This window comes from Penicillium angulare (genome assembly GCF_028827245.1).
Source record: "Penicillium angulare strain IBT 27051 chromosome Unknown utg000003l_segment0_segment0, whole genome shotgun sequence".
Classification (NCBI taxonomy): domain Eukaryota; kingdom Fungi; phylum Ascomycota; class Eurotiomycetes; order Eurotiales; family Aspergillaceae; genus Penicillium; species Penicillium angulare.
The window spans coordinates 4,339,703-4,363,409 of record NW_026623162.1 but is presented as its reverse complement, the minus strand read 5'-3'; the positions used below and the strand labels follow the sequence as shown (position 1 = coordinate 4,363,409).

At 50.4% G+C, this 23,707-nt stretch overlaps 1 protein-coding gene across 1 annotated transcript; it reads right to left on the bottom strand.

Moving 5' to 3' along the window:
- Positions 1 to 16,635: 16,635 nt before the first annotated feature.
- N7478_003732 (uncharacterized protein) lies at positions 16,636 to 21,648 on the bottom strand (the record flags this gene model as incomplete). The annotated part of the gene is made up of 4 exons (XM_056919946.1): positions 16,636 to 20,075; positions 20,158 to 20,309; positions 20,472 to 20,960; positions 20,990 to 21,648. 4 exons carry the CDS (start codon positions 21,646 to 21,648, stop codon positions 16,636 to 16,638), a joined length of 4,740 nt encoding a protein of 1,579 aa, XP_056783104.1.
- Positions 21,649 to 23,707: the final 2,059 nt, after the last annotated feature.

Genomic DNA, 23,707 nt, shown 5'->3' with positions numbered 1-23,707 from the left:
GTTCCCCGCGTTTTCTATAAGTTTTGCATTTGATATGATTGAATACCTCGTCTTGGAAATTGTGATCTGCAACACGAGGAAACTGTCGCATGTCTTTACTTAGCTTTGAACTGATTTTCTGTCAACTCCCTGTATACTTTACAATAATGTGATAGATTTTCACTACTAAATACTTTTCTTGGTCAGCATTGTCAGCATTTGTTATTCAAGACTCATATGTGGTCATCGATCGAAGATTGGCTACAAAGCAGGTTCACTGTTGATCTGCAGCTATCAGGTAGTACATTTCTCAAATTGGTAAGCAACATTTAAATTCGGTTTTAGTGGATCGATAAGGCAAAAGAGGAAATCGCAAATTCATTTGAACTCGTCCTGAAGCATGAAAACGCGGCCTGCGTGGCTCGTGCCTAGCCATAAAGATGACTGCCAAGCCAGTCATCCAGACATTCAGGCAGTGGGAGGCCGAGCGATACACCAGGAAGGTGCTGCAGAAGTCATAAATGGAGATGGTGAATGCGAGCCGCTTGTCGGGGGAACTTGCAAGGCTGTTACGCCGCGGTCGCCAAAAAGCGGGACTCCTGTGCAGGCAGGCAGGTTCAGGGGCGCCAAACTTGCCGGGTCGCCGTTGTACTCAAGAGCATTACCTGGGTGGGGGAACCGGATATCGACGTTCTCTGTAGTATTACAACCATTGATATTCGCGATGAACATTGGTGGGAAAGAAGGCCGTGTTTGCGATCCATTGGCGGGTAGACCGGTGATTGTGATGGGGGCGCAATTCATGTACATTTCACGATTGCCGATCTGATTAAACCACGTCCAGGCCAACGTGTAATCCCCCGGTTCCATGCTCTCAGGAATGGTAAAGTTGAACTGGAAGGGATCCATAGCTGTCGCGCTACTTCCAATGCTACCGCTAGTACTGGCCGGACAGCCGCCCTCGAAAGATTTAATGACCAACCACTCCGAGTCTTTAGACGGAATTCGGTCCATCGTTAAACTGACTTGGCAGGATCCTCCGCCATGCATGGCGCCTCCTTCAAAAGAAAGGGGATAGGTCTCTCCGACGCCGACGATATTCTGCTCCTCGGGCGCTTCGAATGCACCCGGGCGTAGCTTGCACGGAAAGTCGCTCCCATCTGCTGCGAGTGGGGAATTGTTGAGCGTTGCCTTGCCAAATGGCTTTGGGCTGTTTAAAATCATATGACCCGTAGCCCAACCCACAGCCATAATGATGGAGACAGCCTTGAGATGAAACATTGCAGCGGCTGAGGTGCGAATTTGGATGTGCACAGCAAGAACGAGATAAGGCCACAAGAAGCATGGACGGATCCCATCATATACCCTCCTGCTGAGTTGATGAAGGGAAATAATTAGCAGGAGGATTTTGGGTGGCCACACTTTTGGCCTCGGCCTGCGAGAGGATTAAGTGCTGCTGTTCAAATGTTCGTAAACGATGACAACTAATTGAGGCCCATTTGACTCAAAGAACTCTTTATTCTGATGCAGGCTGAAGACAGTCCCAGCATATCAGCATGACGAGTCTTCGTTCAACGCAATCATGGCAAAATATGGCTTCGCTCTATCCAAACGCTGGAACGCACAGAGCATATCTGGCTCTGAAACTAATCCTTGGGCACATCCGCATGGTGAAGGTTCGCTGGCATCCGTAACTAAGAATGTTAATAATGGATCATGTCAGTCGATTCGTCGGGACTTACTTTTGGTATGGAGTAATTTGTAGGAATGCTCCGCAATACGTTTTTCTTCGTGGAGGACAACGTGGTATTGCGCTGCAGTATCATGGTCCATTTGCACTGAGCGGATCCTGTGGTTCTCCCAGGTGAGCACCAAGCCGTAGTGCTGGTATGAGGGTTCGATCCTCTGCGGCATGAACCTCAAGAGACGCCTGATATGGCCTAAATATCGTCTTTTGGTGGCCGCCAAAGGAGGATAACTCTGGAAAACAGAATCTACAGCCCGAAGCATCAATTCTTCGATGGTGTGATCACAGAAAAAGGCCACGTCTGGGCCTACCATACCCGCATCCAACTCATAACAGCATGAGCCCCCACCGTGCACACTCTGGAAGTCAAGCCACAGGCCACGGATCTTCAGTATGTTATCCTGTCGATCAAAGCATACGTCAATTGCTTTGCCGTTGGTTTGGACAAATTATACCTCGATATTCTGTGTGGCACTCAAAAGAGCCATGCACGCTCTCACCGCTCTCGCAACAGTCTGGCCAAAGGTGGTTGTCGGATGCTCGGCAAGAGGTGCATCCTTAAATCGCTTCGTCTGTTCCTCTTCAAAAGTTCGGATGGACGTGCTCGATCGAAGCATTTCCCAGAGCGGCGGAGGTAGCGCCACCGACTGCTTGCCTGTGTGCTTCCGAATCATTTCTGCGGTCTGGAGAGTCAGCATTAAAGACATGCCATTCAGATTGCTGAGACTTACCTGTGACGACAGCCTCCCATCATAGAAAAATTCGCGGTTATTTGAATTTCGCAGAAGGTGCTGCCAGATCAGATGCCTGGTCGACGCCTCCAGGAGGCGGTCTGCCAATGCTACATCGGCAGAATTTGGGAAATGTCGAAGGAGGCTAACGTAAATCGGCAGCAGCTCCTTACCATGTTGAGTTAGTGCACACTCCCAAATCTTCCGAACCAAGTCAGCCTCACTCTGCTGGTTGGCCACCCACAGTCTGTCACGCGTCAACATACCGTGTGCAAAGTTGTAGCTGAGCTTGTAACCTTTAAAGAGTGATGCCACGGATGATACAAGAAGCCCTTGGAAGAAAATCTTTTCTATTCATCTCCCTGTCTAGAATCACGTCGCCGTAGTCGGTGGTGGCAACAGTGACTGGGTAGTTCAGTCCGCGAATATCCATGGTGACTGATAACCAATTGAGGAATGTCTCCGCTGGTAACTGATCTTGACTACTAGCGATGGTCACAGAGACATCCCTGTCAATACGAGCACGCAGCCGATCCATGTCGATTGCGGCATCTGCACCATCTGGAGCCTCCTTCTGCAAAGAAGGACGCAAGGAACAGCTCACTTGAGATGCAGTTTGGTCCCATGAAAATGTCCAGTTGGTCCGGCTAGCTGCCATGCGGACCTGGTAGCCCTCTCGAATGAGGACCATGGCAGCCAACTTCAGGCCCTCGCCGTGGCGTCCGATCGAATCAGGCCCCTTCTTGGAAGACCATCCGATTCCCAATGCCTCGATCGGCAGAGACGAATTGGAATTGACTAAAGTGATACTGCCGTTACTCTTCTGATATTTGATAAACCCCAGAGCTTCGGAAGACTGCTCGTCAGGCGATGGCCTCGGAACGAGGATCATGATGCGGTGCCCTTCGTCTCTGAGTATCGGTCTGAATTCTTTCCTGTGTAGTCTGTGTGTCTCCATGATGGCATCCTTCCTGTCTAGAGTCAGCTTCGTGTTCGCGATTTGGTGAAAGGACTTACCAGTTCTGATAGAGTTCGCGAAATGCGCTCTTACCATCCCAATCACTCAGGTAGCTAGGCGACCTGTGTAGGGTTATTTTCTGCCACGCTTTGATTCCCTTCCGGATTACACCGACTTGAGATTCGTGCAACTCTCGGATGAGCTGTGAACTAGGATCTGAGAAGTCGCACCCCAGCTCGGAAGCCCTGTCACTTGCTATGTCGCTCATTGTAGCTGGTTGGAATCGCAGATATGTGAGGGGCTCGCAAGGAATTTTTTGAAAAAGAAAAACGGCATCAATAAGTAAGGCTCCTTGTGCAGGTTTTTTTCCATAGCAGCCTGTTTGAAAGAGACCAACCACTCTCAGGCCCAGGAAATGACGTGGTGTGCGCTCAACACTATGGACTGTTGAATGACGGCCCGTGGGTACTCAACGTGCTTTTACTTCCAGGCTTAGCCGAGATGATCAGCATAACGCTCACCATATGTGCTATACTTTGCGTCGGATTGCTGAAACAGGTCATCCAAAAGACCTGGTCATTCTCACTGCCAAAACATGCCCTGGCGGCACTCCGGGCCTCTCCCACCCTCCGATAGCAGAACGGCTTGATTGACAAAGTGATCTGCTCAAACTGTAACTTTACTGCGTACCAGACTTAATATAGCTGCTCAAATACTTGCTCGGGTGGTGAGCGGTCGTGTCACGGATGTTTAATCACTGTCGAGGGTCGTTGATTCACAAGCCAAGAATTGTGGGTCCAGCCAGAACAGCCTCTTGGACCACGCAATTATTTGACCTTGAGGTTACACATTTTGCTGGCCTCGCTTTCAACGTCGAACCATGGTAAGATGCACCGACTCACTTTTGTTATTCTATATATTCCTTGTGGCCTAACAATAGCGCCCAGTCGTAAATTTCTCACTGCATTCATTTTACCGAGAGCAACTGGCAAACCGCAGGTACGACGCGACACATCTCTAAATAGAAGGCGAAAAACCTACTCAAATAAGTACGTTCATCCTAAATTATTCTCACTGCCATGCTTACTGATTCTTGATAGTGAATGACCTTTCGGCCGAACTAGACATTCTGTGGGAGCAATTCATCGACACGCCCCCTCCATCGCCACGTCTTGCGAGTAGCATTCTTTTGAGCTCACCACCCTACCCACAAATCTCAGAAAAAGCCATTGCAGTCTATGACTGCATATCCTGCGTGCTCTGTCCGATTTCCGATCTAGTGCTCGCAAATCAAACGTGGCTCCCGTGGTACGGCCCAGACCCCCTTTCGTCGAGTACATCCACCGAGGAGGTCTTTCTCTTCTTGTCGGCTTTTTTCAAGGTCATTTGGGTAGAGTTCCACCTCTACACCATCAGTCGAGACTCAGAAATAACGGTAGAAAGAGATGTTTTTGTCGTTTCCCTTGTTGAGGGCCCGTGTCAGAACCTGGCATGGATGCGGAAAGAGATTCAAGCCATGATAATGCAACATGAAGTGGAAGGCGTTCTTGGTATGTTTTCTTTCCGACTCCTCATATGTCCACATAGTGAAGAGCTCACCGGTACAGAGAAGGGGCTCTGCTGTCACCCAACTTTACCATGAATCGAACATTGAGTGCAAATCGCAAAGCTGTTTAGAGCAAGTCGGCGCCCCTTGAATCTATTTTTTGTCAAAGCCCGTTGTCAATAACATACTACAATTTGTACTATCTTTCTACGCGCATCTATCAAAATCCACGAGGCAAAATTCTTTCCAATAGCTGGATTATTATACAAGAAAAGGGTTCAGTACGACATAGCTTCCTTTCGAGCCAAAAACTGATTCCCGTTTGTAATCAAAAGATGAGGATCAAAGGTCGCCCAGAGAAAGACACGGCTTCCAGTCAAAAGCTTCACTTGCCTCTCTGGCATTGCAGCCTGCCCCTCACTACCCCGTTCTTTTGATTAACAATCAAAACGACATTGAATGGTAGGAGCAAAAGCACACCGCCAGACTCCTCGCTGACGCTCTCCTGAGCATCATCGTACCCACGCTGGTTTGGGCCGATGGAAGCTCAGGAAACAGTTTTTCACAAGAAGCCCATGGAAGAAAGATATCCGGGTGTCAAGGGTACGCCTCTGCAGGTTTTGGTCAGCGCACGCTCCCAATCGGTAGCGGCGACAACTATCGGGGGAATGTTGGCATCCCGTATGGCAACAACATCATCGAGATCCCTGCACACGCTGCAGATGACTACAGACATGTGGTTCAGTTCAATGGAGTCCCCGGCGACTCTTGGACAGTGGTTATTTGGAACAAATACGGACCAGATGGGGTGATGAACGGATGGTTTGGTAACGCCTGTCATGACTTCCATCTCACAGGCAGCCAAACTCGCTTCTTTGCGTTCGATGACGACTCGCAAGGTGGATGGGCAGCTGCGCGCGGGTCTCACATCCCATTGGACACTAACGGGGGTTACGCGACCACCTGGGGAGAGTTTGATTTTGGCTCGCGCATCAATCTTGGGTGGAGTGGATTTGATGTCTCTGCAATTGCTGCTCAGAGCGCCCAGTTAGACGTTCAGGGAATGAAGATTTGTGATACAGTGACAGGAGTTTGCTCCAGTGTCAGCAAAAGCGCGGCTCGGATTGAAAATGCCTACACATTCGCGACTAGATATGAGAAGGGCATCGGTGGCAACCTTGCGCCTGGTCCAGTGCGATTGCAAGTTTGGATTGACTATGTTGATAGGGACACGCGAGATGAGATTCATTGAGCTTTAAACTGCTACGATTGAGGAGGGTTTAGCAATAGCAAATATGAGAGAGATTAGGAAATAAGCTCAATACAAGCGAGCCTAGACGTCGCAACAGCGAGGTTCACTGACCCAATGGTGCCTTTGAGAAAGATGTAGAGTGTGGAAGCCTCCTTATATTGATTCTAGGGCCTTCACTACGCTATATCAGATGATGTCCCAACGCGAAATCTGCTTCCGCACCACTCAAGCGCGGGCGAATTGCAGTGAAAGAACATCTGATCGACATCCCCATACTTGGCCTACGAGCCTTTCCTTTATTCACTGCTTGATTATTCAAGACCTCCAGCACGAACAGCATAATTGGCTCGACAGATACGCCTGTACGCTAAAAATATTGCTAGGGATATGCAACCCAATACAATGCCCCTTGAATACCAACTGAGAATACCGCGGTGCTCTGCTGAGACGCTGGAGGCCGAGATGCCCGCGATGAGCTCAACAATAGAAAGGTCGAGCAGGACGAGCGGCACCCACATGAGTATGCGCTCAAGTCGATCCGGAATCAAGGAGTCGTCGCGGTAGAATTCCATCATCAGGGAGACTGTACAAGATAGCACGGTCGTAATGAGTGACATGCTGTACAAGGTTGGAGCTATGCTGGGGTGGAAGTTGGGTTTTCCAGAATGCGTAGGGCGCAAGAGGATCGTCGAAATAAGAGCAATGAGCATGGCGAATTCAAACATTTGTTTCGAAAGTCCACTGAGTCTCTCAGTAGCTGTTGGGAGAATTCTGCTATTGGAAGGCATGGTGGTTACAATGTCGTATCCGAGGATTTCTGAGTACAATGCAGAGAAGATGAGAGGGGACAGAGAATAAGACAGAATTGGAGTGAATTTATCTTCTCAGTCGATATCACCTTCGGCAAAATTGGGACTCGTATATGATTGTTGTCCAATCAAGTTCAGTCAACATGTGGGAAAATCTGACTACGCTATGCGCCAGTAGTCAAGAAATTGATGGCAGTGGACGCAACTCACATAATGATCGGCGGTTTTGCCTCGTGCGCACCCTTGAATCTCGCTGCCCAAAAAAAAGTGGTAAAAGTTGTGGCCTGTAAGTTTCATCGTAACTTTGCAAAGAGTCGCCCATCTGGTGAGGAAAAGCAGAGCTGTAGCATCCAGCAGTCAAAAGTGGCGGGTCCGGACATGTGAAAAGGCGGCCTCTCTGGAGCGATGATCTCGCCTCCCAGTCGTGAAGACCTTGTTGAGTGAATTGATGAACGCGGTTATGTCAACGCGTTGAGTAACCCATGCACCAAATTTGGAAGGTGCGCAGGCGGTGGCTGCCTATGCGTATTTTCCCGCGACTCTGGAATGAATGGGGGTCGCACTGACACAGTCCCGAGCTCGAAAACTGGATTTCTGTAGTATGGAATACCTAGGAGTACACGATTGGTGCGGCTTGATCTCCGTGGTGTTGGTAGACCAGAGCCTTTCGGGAAATTCCATATCGTAGTCACCCAGAAATGTGATTGAGGATCCTGGAAGCTCTACCGTTCCTGGGAACAAACAAAAATTAGCAGAATCTCTTCTCATAACAAGTTTAAAAGTCGACTAAATCTCGTCTCTGCCAGCTGAGCATTTTCAACCCTTTGAATAGCACGCTTTTCTATACATCCTACCAAAATGAGACTGCAACCCATATTTGACGTGATCTGCATCCGCTTCGCCATCGCTTCTCTTATCGTGATCAACTTAGCTATTGCCAGCCTTGATTCAGCCATTGCCCGGTTTGCAGTTGTCTTGCGCGATCGTGCAAAATCTGATCTCGCAGCCTCCGGTGACAGTGTCGCAGACAATGTTTTCGCAAACCTGATGCACCGAGTGCTAGTATCTGCGATAATTGGTGCACTTGCATCGACTGGTTTCGCGACATTTGGGATAGGGCTGACCGTGTCTTCAAGCCGCGCCGCAAAACCCCACGACGCATTCGCCTTGTTTGGCTTTATACAATTCTTCGTCAGCATTGGCTACGTCGCCTTAGGTGGCCTTATTGCTGATATTTTACATGGATACCAATCCTCGTTTGAACGGTTCTCCCACGCTGGTGAAATTCCATATTACGAGATCATGTACTATGGTGGAGTTGGAGAAGCAGCCTTCGGGGCCTTGGTGATGGTTTTGATGATCGTGACTCTCTTTGCTCAGCCGAAGTTGACGGGAAGGCAACCAGTGAGATTCCAAGAAGCTGCAAGCGTGGCTTGAGGATTTTGCGGGAGCCAACACAGTGAGGAGAAGATGATTGATTGCAATGGGAATACGTCAATGGGGTGTCTGACCTGATTGAAGTACAAATTTCGGCAAGTTACAGCATTCGTCGGGAATTTTTTTAATCAGCAGTTCTTGTTCACTCAATTCATAGCCCGCGTTCGCAATCAATCTTGAAGCAGGAATTCGATCTCAGAAGAACTTCAGAGTATAGAAATGTATTTTAGCTCATTTCTAGCGAGCCTGCCCAATGCTATCGGTCATGAATTCCAGTTTGCAACTTCAGTGAGATCTGGTGGTCCCCTCTTTACGTCCTGGTTCCTGCCCCTCCCCGTTTCATACCGGCCGGGGCATATTTTGAACCATGCTAGGATTACAGGTGGGGCAACGCAACCCGTCGTTGCTTCAACAGTTGTCTCAACTTCAGCCCCACACTGTCTGTTGACTGCTCAGTCGCTCCAGGTGCATTAAAGGGTGGATTCTCAAGTCAAGAAAGGATCAAAAATTTGAGTAGACATTTCATAAGTGGCTGTTCCGACGTTGGCTTCTATCGTCATTTTTAATATTCATTTGTACCACCCAGTAGTCCATGTATGTTCAGCGAATTCCAGTCTTTTAACCTCGTCAGTAGTGAGAAAGTACTAGAGACGGAGGTATCCTTGTCGAAAGCTCACCCTGGAGGATTTGCGCAATACCTCACACTTCCGGCTGATCTCGTTTCTCAAATATTCTTCAAATATTCTCAAAGTGTCGAATTCAATGTGGGCCAGTCTCATCAGATTTGGGACAATCGCGACATTAGCTGCTGCCCTTTCGGCGTCGCACGAGATTCACTTGCCTTATATGCGTGAACAAAAACCGGCACATGAAGCCTTGTACTATGTGGTACGTATGTCTACTGCACGGGAAAGCAGAGAAACTTTTCGAGCAACTCGCTAATAACATTCCAGCCAATAGTGTGGTCAGTACATGATGACGACCTACTTGCGAATGGTGACCGAGTTTTTCCACCGACCTCCGCGATGACAATCGATGCAGAGTTGTGTGCGTACTCAAAAGGGAGTATTGGAGCTCACGTGAGCCTCAAGTACTCATTGGAAGCCAGCATGATGTTGCATTCCAAAGGTCGCACAGATGACGCTCCCACCAAGGAAGGGGTGAGAGTTTTGGTGGGGTTGACAGACAGCACGGGTGAGCCTATCACGCCAAGTTTCATCGCCATTGAAGTGACCGGATACCATGGAGGTGCTACGCATATCACTGCAATTCGACTGATTCCATCTGATACGATATCTAAGGACTTCATGAAATCCGTGAAAACTTCAAGTATGAGAGGCGGTCAACTGAGGACCCATCTCCCAAATCAGCATCCCAACCAAAGAATCAACCAATGGACTATACCGCGAAAGGGACGAAGGTCTTCGGCGTCGCTAAATCCTCCTCCAAGAGACTTTGAAGATTCATACTAGTTCCAGTCAATTCTCGTTCTCCAAATTAGGACAGGCAGGTCTTGCGGAGTGCCTCTGAAGCCTGTTGTCCTGCGAAGGAGTTGCTGCTGAGTGCCAATGGTATTCGGATCAACGCATTTGACGGGGAAGAAGATGGCTTACGCTTCAGATGGGCTCTCTGTTGGCAGTGGGCCTTCTTTTGGACAACTTTACACCAATTACCATGGCAACCTGTTTGGGATACATAACTCGGTGCTACGGTTCGCGACGACAATGTTTCCGTAGTGGGAAGGGCGCTTGAAACCAGGGCTGTGTGGTTGTTGATTAAATGTGGCGTTTCGAAGAGATGTTTCGCGTGGTCGCTTTGACCTGGTACACTTGGAAGAGTCTATCAAACCACTTCCGCGCTTTGGTACTTCGTTACTGCCCGTCCCAATTTCTATATGAGAGGCGGTCTTGACCCGCATTTTGTTCCGGTCTTCTCGAATTATGACTATAGTTGCTTTAAATTGTTGTGATTTCCAAGTTTCAAGTAGCCTGGAGAGAATGAAAAGTTTTCAACGTTGTGGATATTTGACACGTCTTTGAACTGACCGGTATCACTCTTATGTGCTGGAATGACAACGCAGATGCTGAACTCCAATCATTGGTGTTTCGAAGGGCACGCGAGATCAAAACTCTCCTTGTTCCTATAGATGGCTTGCGCATAATCCTGGTGCATATTGACGTCACTATGGCTCTGGTAGGATTGCAGCCAGCTGTCGGGCTAAAAAAAAATGAACATTGGTCTCGATGACCGCAAATTAAACTGAATGTCTTGATAGTCCTAGTTCTGTCATGAGACAAAGTCTACTATCCATCAATACCATCTCGACCAGTCAAGCTATCACTCACGGCCCCACGGTCGGCTATTCTCCAATCTTGTCGATCGTCGAAGCGAAGCAGTGCTACTGACATTCCGCGTCAGCCGTGCCGACCGACGAGATGGTTCGCCCCGTGCTGGTGCGCGGGGTGACCGAGCAATGCGGCCCTGGGAAGTCGTACTACCCTCGGTGGACAAGGTGTCTTCTAGCTGCGAATTATGCCCCGTACCTATGTCCCGGCCTACCATTAACGCGCTAGCGGAGTCAGTCCGACGCCTAATGGGACGGATGAGGGCATCTAGAGCACCATTACTGCGGCTGCTGATTGTCAGAATTCCCCCTCTATGACATTGGAGCGAGTGAACTTACCAAACACAACAAGAGGTGTCAAAGCTTGTGTCGCGCTGTTCCAGCCAGAGTTCCATGCAGGACAGGTGCGATAGCGCGTGGCATTGTTGACATCGGAGAATCACATTTTCATCGGTCGTGTCTCCATCTTCCGCCAGGCAAAAGGTACAATGAATGTCGTTCACATCATGGCTCACAGCGAGACAGTGTAACTCCAGGTCTTGAGTTTCTGCCAAAATATTCGCGACGGACGCAATAGCGGGTTGTGCCGGCGAGACAGCCCACGGCACATTGTTTGCACGCAGCATCGCGGGGGATACACAAGGCTGGATTGCTTGCGGGAGCTCGCGCTCAGTCTCACTGGTATCATATAAGACACCATGGTCCAACTGATGGGTTGCAGGTTGGCCCAGGTCACTTTCCTCATGGCTTAGCGTGGCCGCGTGTTCCAGCACAACGTTGCTGCCGGGCTGATTGCGAACAGCGGCATCATACCAGCGTCGACTAACCTGGTGAGCTTGCCGATCTCGATGCCACCTGGAGCACAGGAAATGAGTTGCAATGTTGTGCAAAATCGGCTGCAGGGTCTGCGCATGAAAAGGTGCTCGAGCAAGGCTTCTCAGCTTCTCCTTTCCCTGCTTGAGCACCTTCGCAGAGATCCTATTCTTACAGCGAGCACCTCGCTCTGTGATGCCGCAGCAGGTAGCCTGATGGGCCAGATCCTCACCAATCTCACAAACGCTGACTGGGTTCCAAAAGGTAGACATGGCGAAAAGACTAAATGTAATGTAGATCGACAATCAAAGATGAGACAAGTAGTAGGCATAGAATTTGTCACTGGGCTCTCTGAGTGCCTTCTAGCTTTTTATAATTCCTCCGGCTCCTGCCTAGTGTGGAATGTACGCTAGAGGGTAAGTCAGGAGCGGGGCCTTTGCATGGTCCAACTTGCTCTAATAGACTACCTGCAGGCATTCCAGTCCATCGAGGTAGCGGATTGCACCAACTAGCCTACACATTAGAAGCAAAGAGATTGGCCCGCTGTGAGAAGCCTTTGTTGAAATTGCGAGGAATCCATGGCGTTCCGCGCAAACGCAGGGCTCCAGGAAGATCATGGAGATTCCTGGAAGCACAAGAGTTCCTGGGAACAGCCTGTCTGTTCCACAGGCCTCATTTTCCGTGATTCTACCCCAACCGAATTTCATCTAGCTCAATGTAAAGTAGAGGATCAGCCAGAAGAATGAAATGCTTATCATAGTGGCTTCTATAAATACTGACCTGCAAGGTCGAGTATTGCTCCTCCATCCATAAGTCTGTTCGGCGCCACTATCATTTCATCCGAAACAGCCTCTCACTATATGTCGGAGATGTCGCACCACCTCCATACCATCGGTTGGTCATCTTATTCCAGTGTCAGTGCGGGTGCTGACTACCCATTCTAGCAGGTTCTTCGCCGTCATACGAAGAGCGTCCCGCTGCTCATTGCTGCAGTCAGTTTATTCAGAATGCACTGTTCTTTGCAATTGCTCGGGGAGATGTGCAAGCCGTGATTCAACTCCTTCAGCACGGCATCGATGTCAACAGCAGCGGACCGAAGGGCCAGCCCACGCTCTTCACGGCTCTAGAGTATCAACAGCACGAGATCTTGGAGATCCTCTTGGGTGACCCGCGAATCGATGTTCACATCACAGATGGCCAAGGTCACACTGCGCTCCATCTGGCGGTGATATACGACGATCATCTTGCAGTTCAGATCCTCTTGCAAAGCAGCTCTCTCGATGTCGATCGGTCCAACTTTGCAGGGGACAGCGCATTGCTTCTCGCGGCCAAGACGTACGGTGGCTTTGAGCCCAGACGCGACGCGATCCTTGAGCTGTTGGTTTCTCATCCACAATCGATGGTGAGCCAGCGCGACGCCAAAGGCCGCTCCCTCCTGCAGTATGCAACTTTCACGTCGAACCAGAGGCTGATCGCGCAATTGGCGCGAAGCTGTCTTGGTTGAAGGCCCTGGAAGCCTTGGGTCTTTCCCCTTAGGTCAGAACACGAAAGCCGGGCTGCAGAGGGACGGCATGAAGCGACCATACCACGTCCACCCACAGAGCCGGAAGTAGTTGGAATATGACTAGACTAGAAGGCCATGGTGCTATATTGAAAGGCCAATTCCCTCGGCTGTTTGAGATTATTGGGAAGATGACGCGTCCCACGGCCATGCGCGGGCCGACCGCAGAGTGACGGAGTCTCCACGTGGCCCGCCTTTCACCAACCTGACCAACCTTAGGATTACCAGACTACGTAACAGCGGGATATCTATACCCAAGTGCCTCAGAGGCCATGGAAGATCTGCAGTCGCGATCAAATTCGGAGATCGAGGTTTTGACATTTGCTAGAAATCGTGTTGAGTTTTAATACTACGATTGCTTGAGGTCAGATATATATATTTCGTATGGCTTAACGTTGAGGAATTTTACAACCCAATAAACAGGGCAGAACTGTGTTTATTAGGAAAATGAGCTGAAAGAGGATAAAAATTCGTACTTTCTAATCAGAATTTCGATGTGAACAGACCACATGCAAGAATTAGAATAATATATCTCCAGGTCCAGGTTTTGGAAAACCCGACAGGGGGTTCAACTGAAGTTGCGGAGTTGAACCCCCAAAGCCACCATGATTGGTCAGTCTGCCATCCGGAAGAGATTGCCACCGCCTTCTTGAACCACGTCAACAAAGCCTGGCCCGCCAACTGCCACCAGGGCTGGTCGTCAGACCAGGGTAGCTGACTGCCCAACTGGCCCTCACATCATACCTGAAACGAATGTACGCATTCGAAACGCTCATCCAGGGCTGTTGCCTCGCCTTGCACAACTCACTGAACAATCTCAGGACCCCAATACCCAAGACTCGACCAGCTCGACCTTCAATCGTATACGACGCCAGATTTCCCCTAGATCCACTCGGAAGATGGCTCCGAAGCTGTCGGCATATCCAATTCCTGCATCCAAATGCGTTCCGCCCTGTCCTCCTCCACCCTTGATGCGTTCCACCCTTGATGCGTCCAAGGCTGCCCAAAGAGCCAATGTAGCCCGGCATAAGCGTGCATTGATCGGGGCGAATTGGTCGGAATGGAAGTGTTCTTCCAATACAAGCTTTTGTGTGATGTCAACCACGGCTGTCGCTAGATGGCAGAAATTCACGCAACAGGTGCAGTAGAACTTATTCTCCTGAGCTTGCTGATCGCGCTGGATCCGCTTCTCAGTGATTGGGTCTGGCGGGGGTTCCACGCTCTTTGCTGTACTGAGGTGTGTCTTTGTCGTCTCTAATGCCATGGTCGTTCTCCCCGCTACAAAGATCCGATGGTCTAGTGGTGTAATCTCGGGAAGATCATCTCGGGGGGCAGGCAAAGCCGTCGAGGAGTGTGGTCTTGGTGTGTCTGGCGAGCGACTGTATACACTCGATGCATTAGACGGAGGGTAGAAGGAGGGCGGGCCATCAGTGAAGCTAGAACAGAGGCTCCTATCCGGCGCTTTGGGATCTTGTTTCGCGGCCGATCATGCTCATGCCATGCTCAAATAGTAGAGAACAATGGAGCCTTGTGACAGCCAGTGCTACGGTATTATACTCAAGTACTGTGTCCTTGAACTGGAGAAATCGGTGATTGAGTGGACCGCACTTTCCAGTGGGCTGTTCGCTAACGTCTGCTCGCTGAACTGAGCTACCTAGCACTTTTTGAGTCATCTGAACCTAGGATGGGGTATAGCAGTCTGGCAAAGTAACTTTACTCAAATTTTCTATTTCTCCCCCACTAAGTCTTGGCAAAGCTAGCCCGATGGCCAGCCTAATTTTTGTGCTCTCTGCCGCACAAATGCACTGCTTAAAATATCCATTGCCCGAGCATGTCTATTGAGTATCGCCAAGCTGAAAGCGCAGTATCCATAAGGATCTTGAACTTGGAGATCAATCTGTGGGTGGCGCAACAGCCGTTCAACACATGCAGTATACCCGCTTGCAGCAGCAAACATGAGGGCCGTGAAGCCCGAGGGCCCAACCTCATTCAATGCGATTTCACCTTGCGAGAGAAGAAGAGACACAATATCTAAGTGTTGGTTGATGACAGCCACGTGAAGGGGCGAAGTTCCAGAGGGGGCTTTTACGTTGATCTCAATGGACCTCTGGGTCAACAAGTTCTGGACTGCCCCGAGCGAACCCACCCGACACGCGGCCCACAGCGGGGAAACCGAGCTCGACGTGGCATTGATACATATTTTCGGCTGCCTCATAAGCATCTGGAGCAAGCGAGGGCTTTGATGCTCCGCTGCTCGCGCAAGAGGGGTAAGACCTCCATCATCCGCGTTATTCAAATGAAGGTCATTCTGGTCCAAGAGCAGTTGCACTAGCTCCTCATTCTGCAGGTCCACCGCGAGCCACAGCGCCGTGCGCCCCCTAGAATCCTGGTGATTGATGTCAAGCTTTGGGTTGAGCAGTAGGGCTTTCACTACCCGTCGGGGCGACCTCCCTTTGAGGGTCTTAACCGCGAGAAGTAGTGCCGTATTTCGGTGGGTGCCGCACCAATTGACATCCAAGCGAGGGTCTCGGGCTAGGATCTGTACTGAGATATAGTCTTCCTTTCGGACTGCGAGGTGTAGCGTATTCTGTCCAAAGCAATCTTCGATGCTGACATTCACGCGGGGATCGGTCAGAAGATGGCTTAGAATGGCGTGCTCCGAGTATTCAACTGCATATATCAAAGAGGATGTGCCACCGGTGCATCGGTCACTGACATCCAGCGCTGGGTACTGCAACAGGCGTTCAACGATGGCAAAATTGCCCTTTTCGACCGCCTTTGACAACGACCCTCGACCTTGAAAGTCGCAAATATAGGACAGCCGTGGGTGATGTTCCAACATGAGATTAACTGCTTGCGGGTAGCTTATCTGAATGGCAAGCAGAAGTGTACTCGTACCACGGTACTCCGAGCTGGGATTTGCGTGATAACGAGTCAACAAAAGTCGCGCAATGTTCAGCCGACGGTTGAGTATGGCTCGATAAAGAGGTGGCATCTCATTGTGCTGGAGACGCTCAAAGAGAGCCGCCGTACAAATTGGCGCGGTTTTCCAGCAGCAGGCAATCGACTGAATGATATCCTTCTTATCGAGGCTCCTGCATATCCAGAGTAAAAGTTTGGCTGGAAGTTTGTCTACAAACAAACAAACAATTCATTAACGCCCGGCGGCTGAGCCGAAAGGGCAACTATCACTAATCTACTGTACATTTCCATCTGCATATGCTGTGTCTCTTGCAAGCCCATACATGAAACTTTATAAAATATGACATTTCCAGAAAGCAGTGTCGCAGCGAGTTTCTCGTGGGTTAGTAAGTGGGTTAGTAGGCTGGCTTGAAGGCGCTTCTCCAAGTGTTCAACATCCTATCTTCGGCAGTTGAAGCGCGTCTACCATCTGTAGCACGAGGTGGTGGGTGAGTAGGGTCGGAAGAAGGGGGTGGGGGTTATGTTGGTCGGTATGTTCAAGTGGCCTCGAGTCGGCCCGTCGCAATGGCGAAACGTATGGAGGCCCGTACTGCCTCTAGGTTTGGCGTCCACTTCTGATCATCAGAAGCCTGTTTTCCGCCCAGGAAGATGGATATGTTTCCTCGGTGAGTCTGCGTGCATTGTAACATTTCCGTCCGGTGCGCCGTCCACTTCCGACATCGGAAGAGGAAGTGCTCCACGGTCTCTCTTGCTTGCCCGCAATCGCATTGATCCGTCTCTGCTACATTAATTTGATTGAGATACCCATTGAGTCTAGCCATGCCGGTTCGGAGTTGGGCCAGTACAGTCGCTTCTTTCCACGTTAGGCAATCATACAACTGCCGGGTGTGTTTGCCTGGCAGTGCGGCATCCACTCGTTTTGCGTGTCTTCCTATGTTCTCTGGTAGCTCACTGCTGGGGACTGCTTGGGACCGTGCAATATTCAATGTTGTCGACTTCATCCTCGGGGCGCGTTCTTGTGGGAGAGAATCTTCTTGTGTCGCAGCTCTGGCCTGTTCTTTAGCCAGACCTAACAGCTTATTGTCTTCGCTAGTAGGGATCCAGTGGGAACTGATCCGATTTCCATTTCTCCGCAACCTTCTCATCAACTTGTACATCTGACAAACCAGCTCCTGGCCAGACTGTCGTCGCGGGTTCCTTAGCGTGAGCGCCGCCGCCTTGTTGCTTGTGAGCAACGTAATTGTGTAGTCTTTGATTTCCGCTACCATTTTCAACACATGTGCCATGGCTGCCAGCTCCGCAGAGAACGGGTTTTGCTCTGCTCTCGCGCCCAATGTGATGGATAAGGTTTTGAACTTCAATTTTCGATTTCGAGGAGGCTGTTTCTCGATTGCGACTCCAAACCCCACCAGCTCGTTCCGTGCCGAGCTGCTGACCGCGATCTGCATCAATCCGCCCGCTTCAGGCTGGGGCTCATATTGTCCGTCAATATTGGCCTGTAAGCGTTCGTCCCATGGGGCCAACGTGAACGGGTTAATTGTTTCCAGTGCCTCCATGTCGATATGCCTAAGCGCATCTGCTACTTGGTACAGCGGCGAGCGATGATATCGTCTGAACTTTCTGATCCGGTCTGTACCTCTGCGGAGCGGGTTTGTTTCAGGAAGGGTATGCATGTCTGTCCACATCTTCACGGCCCGTCTCCAGAATCGGCTCCGCGCGGTGGCAATATGGGCCTCCGCCTCCGCTACGCTGGTCGCGACGGTGAGGAATGTCCCCACAATGGCTTGTGCTCCAACTCTTTGGACTCGATTGATCGGCCCCATGGCCTTGTCCTTACACGCGTGCATCCAAACATTGGAGGCGTAGTCCACAACTGGCGCCACCGTTGATGTAAATAACTGCCGCGCAGTTGCTGGGGAAAGGCCGCGAAGTCGCCGAAGCTCCATCGCTGCCTCCAGGCCCTTGGACGCGGCTCTCGCTATATGTTCCTTGTATTTCAGTCTCGAGTCCATCAGCAGACCCAGGACCTTGACGTGATCCTTGGGTGTAACCGTCTGTCCCTTGATGGTAAACGGTTCATAATCCAACTTACGCGTCTTGGGCGCAAAGTGTATGATAGCTGTCTTTTCGGCTTCAAAGGTCGCTCCGCTTCTCCTTTCCCAGTCGAGCGCTTCATTGATAATTGCTTCAATTCTTTCCCGGTTACTCTGCGCGGTTGGTCCGGTCACCCACGCGGTAAAATCATCCACAAAAGCGACTGCTCCCCCCTGGCTGTCGATCTGTCTTTGTACAAGATCTGCGTTGAAAAAGAGGAACAGTATCGGAGAGAGGGGCGAGCCCTGGGGGAGGCCAGCTTGCGGCAATCTTCGGGCCTCAGAAAGTTGCCCGTTGATTTGGATGGTGGCCGTTCGTTCCGAGCAGAACGCTTGGACCCACCGGAGCAAGTCATCGGGTATGCCTCGCGCTTTCATCCTCTGGAGCAGTCGTTCTTTACACACACCGTTGTAGGCACCTTTCACATCGAAGCTGATTAAGCTCAACACTCGTCGGCCACGCCATGCTGCGTAGATCTGCTCCTGAAGAAGCACGAGCGCTTGCTCTGCGGATCGCTGCTTTCGAGCCCCGAAGTGGCTGGTCGGGAGCAACCCGTGCGTCTCCACCGCGTGTGAGATCCTTTCTGCAACCACTGATTCGAGTATCTTTCCCAGTGTTGCTAGAAGTGAAATTGGTCTCCACGCCTTTGCAATGGTGTAATTGTCTTTATTCGGCTTCTTGAGCGGTATGATCTTCGCATGTCTCCATTGTGTCGGTAACGCGCCTTCTCTCAGTGACGCCTGGAATAAGTCGAGAACCCTGTGCTTGACAGTCGGCCACGTCATCTTCCAGACTATCGCCGGTAGACCGTCTTCGCCCGGTGCCTTCCATGATTTTGCAGCAAAAAGCTGTCTTTCGATCTCTTCCATGCCAACCGTAGGCATCCTCACTGGCTCTCTCTGTGGTCTCGTCCCCTCGTCTTCAATCACGTCCGGCAGAGGGGGAAAGAATTTGGACAACAGTTCTTCTGCTTGCTCCTTATGGTCAGCGGTGGTAGTCCCATCTGCTCTGACGAGTTGTGGTAACTTCCCGAATGCCGCGTCTTCTCCCGATTCCAGGTACTTGGCGGCCTTCCAGATATTGTCGTTGTCTGCGAGAAATTCATTCCAGTGCTTCTTCTTTTGCTTGCGGATGGCATCATGGTATTGTTTTGCCGCATACTGGGCCATCGTTTCGAGCTGAGGTATTTTTCGCCCCGCCCGTCGCTTCGAGCGAGCGCGATTGCGCCAGTACGTGTATACATAACGGAGCTGTGTCAGGTCGGTTGTCCACCACCGCTTCGCGTGTGGCGATGGCTTCGCTCTTGGAGTTAAAGTATGCACTGCATCTGAGACTGCGGACATCAGTCGGTCGGTTTTCTGCTGCACTGTGCCTTCCGACGGAGTGATGGCCAGCGTGCTCGCGATTCTAGCATTAATCTCTTTCCATGGCGCATTCTTCCGAAGAAGTCGTTCCTGATGCTTCGGGGCTGACCACGGTGCATCGAATACCGTCTCAATCGTCCGGTGATCCGAGCCGTGTTCAGTCCCGTGTATTACACATTTGGTCATCAGGTCTGCCAAATTGTCGGAGGCCAGGACGAGGTCAATCGTGGACTCGCAGTCCCCATACTGTCCTTCGCCATGCCATGTTTTCGTGCCTCTTTTGAGCAAGCTACTAAGAGCGAATTCACTCATAAGGTCAATGATTGGATCCGCTTCGCCTTGTCTTCCCAAGGACACCTCGTCTCCGCCCCAGAGTTGATCATGGCGGTTGAAATCTCCCATAATCATGATGTTCACCACCGCGCCCGTGTCTCGCCGCACCATCGCAATTGCCTTTCTCAGGTGACCACACGCGTCATCCAGAGCCAAGGAATCTCCCCCTTCGACGTAGACCGATGCTATAAAGATCAGCCGTTCGGGTAGTCGGATGACCGCCGCCGTCAGATCCGGGGACTCAATGGCCACTTGCTCCGCTTCTACATCTTTGTTGACCCAAAGCATGCTCCGGATCGCCCATCTGCCTTCCCTCCAGGTGGAGGGTACCATCTTCGTCCATTTGTGATGTCCCATCGGGGTGGTCAAGAGTCGTCCCTGAATCCTCCTCGCCTGGGGTTCCTGAATCGCTAACGCCACTGCGTATTTAGTTTGTTCGTCGTTCATTAAGCTTTCATGTACGGCACCCTGCTTCCTCACATTCAATTGGATTATTCGAAGTGTTTTATTCATGACGTGGTGGGTAGAGCTTCCGGCAATTCTTGCTAAACGATTCATGTGGCCCACCGCATAGAACACACTTTGGAACCTCTTGATCGCAGCGACTGTGGTGATGACCCTCCGTGGCGCACTTTGCGCACTTCTGGGTCTTCCTGCATTGGAATGCCTTGTGACCAATCTCTTGGCAGTTGTAACATTCCATCGGTCGTGGTCGATATTCAAAGACGCCGGTTGTCCCGGATTCCCCTCCAACGTGGAAATATCCGTCGGTCAGGAGCCTCCGCGCGTCGGAGCCTTTGGTGAGGTACACGACCATCGACCCATATGGCTTCGCGGCTTCCTTGCTGCTCAGCCACGTCATCTTGGCGACTGTAGTTTCGTTTTCTTCACTCAGGGCTACGGCTGCTCCAGCTAGGATGGCATGGTTGTCATCCAGCACCGCAGCCCTCTTGACGCCGTCAACCTTGACCGGGTAGAGCTCGTCCCGGAGCACCCGGGCTCCCGTTCCGATCTTTTCTTCCGCCACTTTCTTGACCAGCTGGTGCTCGGCTTCATCGCGACATGCGATCCTGATCCGGTTGGGATCTCTTGGGCCGACAGTAATGCGCGACAGCGCCAGAGAATGTGATCATCCATCGTTCGGATCTCTTTCTCGATTGCGGCCCTGATTGAGCCTGCAGATTTCTTTTCGTTTTCATTTTCGGTCATCTTCGAGGTGTCTATCGAACAGTACAAAGTTTCGGTGAAGGTGGTCGGTGTCGTGCCCAGCGTTGACAGTGTCCGTATGTTGCTTGGGTAACTGGTTGGAGGAGTGCGCGCGACATCTGCATAGGACGGGGAACTCGTTGGGGCGGGGACACTGATTTCCTCGCGCAAGGATTGAATCTCGCGGAGAATCGCATCATGGTTGTTCAGGGAGTACGACTCGGGTTGGGGTTGCGGTGTCGCGGGTCTATCTGCTAGGGTCTGTAGCTCGTGTCGAACTTCTGCAAGGGCGGCGCTAAACTCTTCTTTGAGGGCTATAAATTCTTCTTTTACTTTTTGGAGCTCTTCCTTGTGTAGTTCATCTCGCTGTCTGATCTCCTTCCTGAGTTTGGCAAGTTCCTTCAACAGTTCCGACGCGATCGGGCCCTCGCTCTCTGTTGATGATTCCGAGGCGACCGCTTCACGTTGGGCTACTGGCTTGCTCTGGTTCTTCTTTTTCTGCTGGGAACCGTGCGTTGTTTTGTTCGATATCGAGTTCTTGCTCCTGGGCATAAATGTTGGGTGGCCTGGTGGTGCGTCTCGGCCTCAACAATCGCGGTGGTGATTTTTCGTGTTCGTCGCGGTCGGGCGGTTCAGGGGTTCGCGTCTCGGCCCGTCCCGTCATTTTCGCTCGATTAATGTCGCGCGTCGGAATGAGTATGTGTACAGCAATCTCCTCTGATGAAGATCCTCAAATCTCTACAGGGCCGCTCGAAATCAGTTTCTGGCAGAGATACAGTAGAATTCGAAAACAGTTTCCCCTCTGGACACATATAGCTCGTTTCTCGGTTCGTACCCGAAACCGAGCTAGTCCAAAAATGGATATAGATGTAAACAACCCATTTCTAAGAATAGACTGATTTAATACCGGGACGATCAAGTTACGTATAATATTCCATGTTACATGAAACCCTGATACACTGCCCCTCCATTGCTCTCCATGCTGTTTTCCTAGCCACCCATCCTTTCGCAATCACCACTTTTGCTCATCCGTATAATTCACCAATAAATATGGCACCGAGACTATCCCCGTCGAAACTGCAGTTCATTCATGATATGATAAAAAGCCGATCACTAACCACACCTCAAATGGCTGATGCAGCCGAATGCAGCGATCGAACGATCAAGAATATTCGCAGGAACTTGCGGCTGTTCGGGGATGTCTATGCCCCTCCGAATCATATCGGTCGAAGACGCACTGTAACGCCACCAATGCTTGACGCTATTTGTGATCATCTGCTCGAGAAACCGGGTCTCTACCTCGACGAAATGGTAATATTTCTATGGGATGAATTTCGAATACTTGCAACAACCTCAAGTATTAGGAGGGCTCTGACAGTTACAGGCTGGTCTAAGAAATCCATTCGCCAGAGAGCCAAGGAACAGAATGCAGAATTACGGGAATTATATCTTCATAATATCTCAGAATTTGAGTCGTATCATCTAGTCTACGTTGACGAGTCTGGTTGTGATAAACGAATCGGATTCAGGAGAACCGGCTGGTCACCACTCGGTGTTGCCCCAGTCCAAGTTTCACAGTTTCACCGTGATGAACGGTATCAAATACTCCCTGCGTATGCTCAAGATGGTATCGTGCTTTCTCGCGTTCTTCGCGGTTCAACGGATGCCGATGTATTCGAGGACTTCCTCGGACAGCTTCTTCGGCACTGTGGAAAATGGCCGGAGCCGAAATCTGTTTTGGTCATGGATAACGCATCGTTTCATCACTCTGAACGTATTGCGCAGATGTGTGCTGATGCTGGAGTCAAGTTGATTTATCTACCTCCTTATTCGCCAGACCTCAACCCAATTGAGGAGTTTTTTGCTGAGTTAAAGAGCTTTATCAGACGTAGTTCGTGCTACTATGAGGAAAACCACAGTCAAGGATTTGATCATTTTCTTAATTGGTGCATTGAAGCAGTTGGAACAAAGGGGGAGAGTGCAGAAGGCCATTTCCGGCACGCAGGCCTAACAATCGAATATCTAGATTGTCGGCAAGGCTAGACTCTTCTGGGTGGATATTTGCTTGCTGATTGATTACTTTTTCCACCCCATCTGTAAATCCCAATCAGCGTCTAAGGAAGGAATTATACAATCGACAATAGTATCGTGATTGCTCCTGAGGTGTGTCCACATAGCCTTGTCATTATCGTAGCTGCGGTGATCCTTGACACTGGAGCTACAATCAAAGCAGTACCACATATGGTTGTGCGCATCAATTTCTCCAGCGCGCCCGGGGCGTTTGATGAAACTAGCATGGAAGCGACGAACATGCTCGATCGCTTCTCGTAAGTAAAAATCTTCTTCGTGTTGCGTGCACGTTAAAACCTGCATGTTGAAGCCCGAATATAGCTGTCCTACGTCAATTCTTGCATTATGTATTGCAATACACGCCTCGGATTTTACCTCTCAGGAAGTCAACGAATTTTAGTGGCGTTTTTAAATACTGGAATGAGCGAAAATTGCCTCGATAAGATAGAATTGCAGTAAAATTGCCTGGGTCATGTAACAAGATGTTAAGTTAGTTGGCTATTTATCTTAGGGTGTCGGTATTACGTCATGATCTTGTACA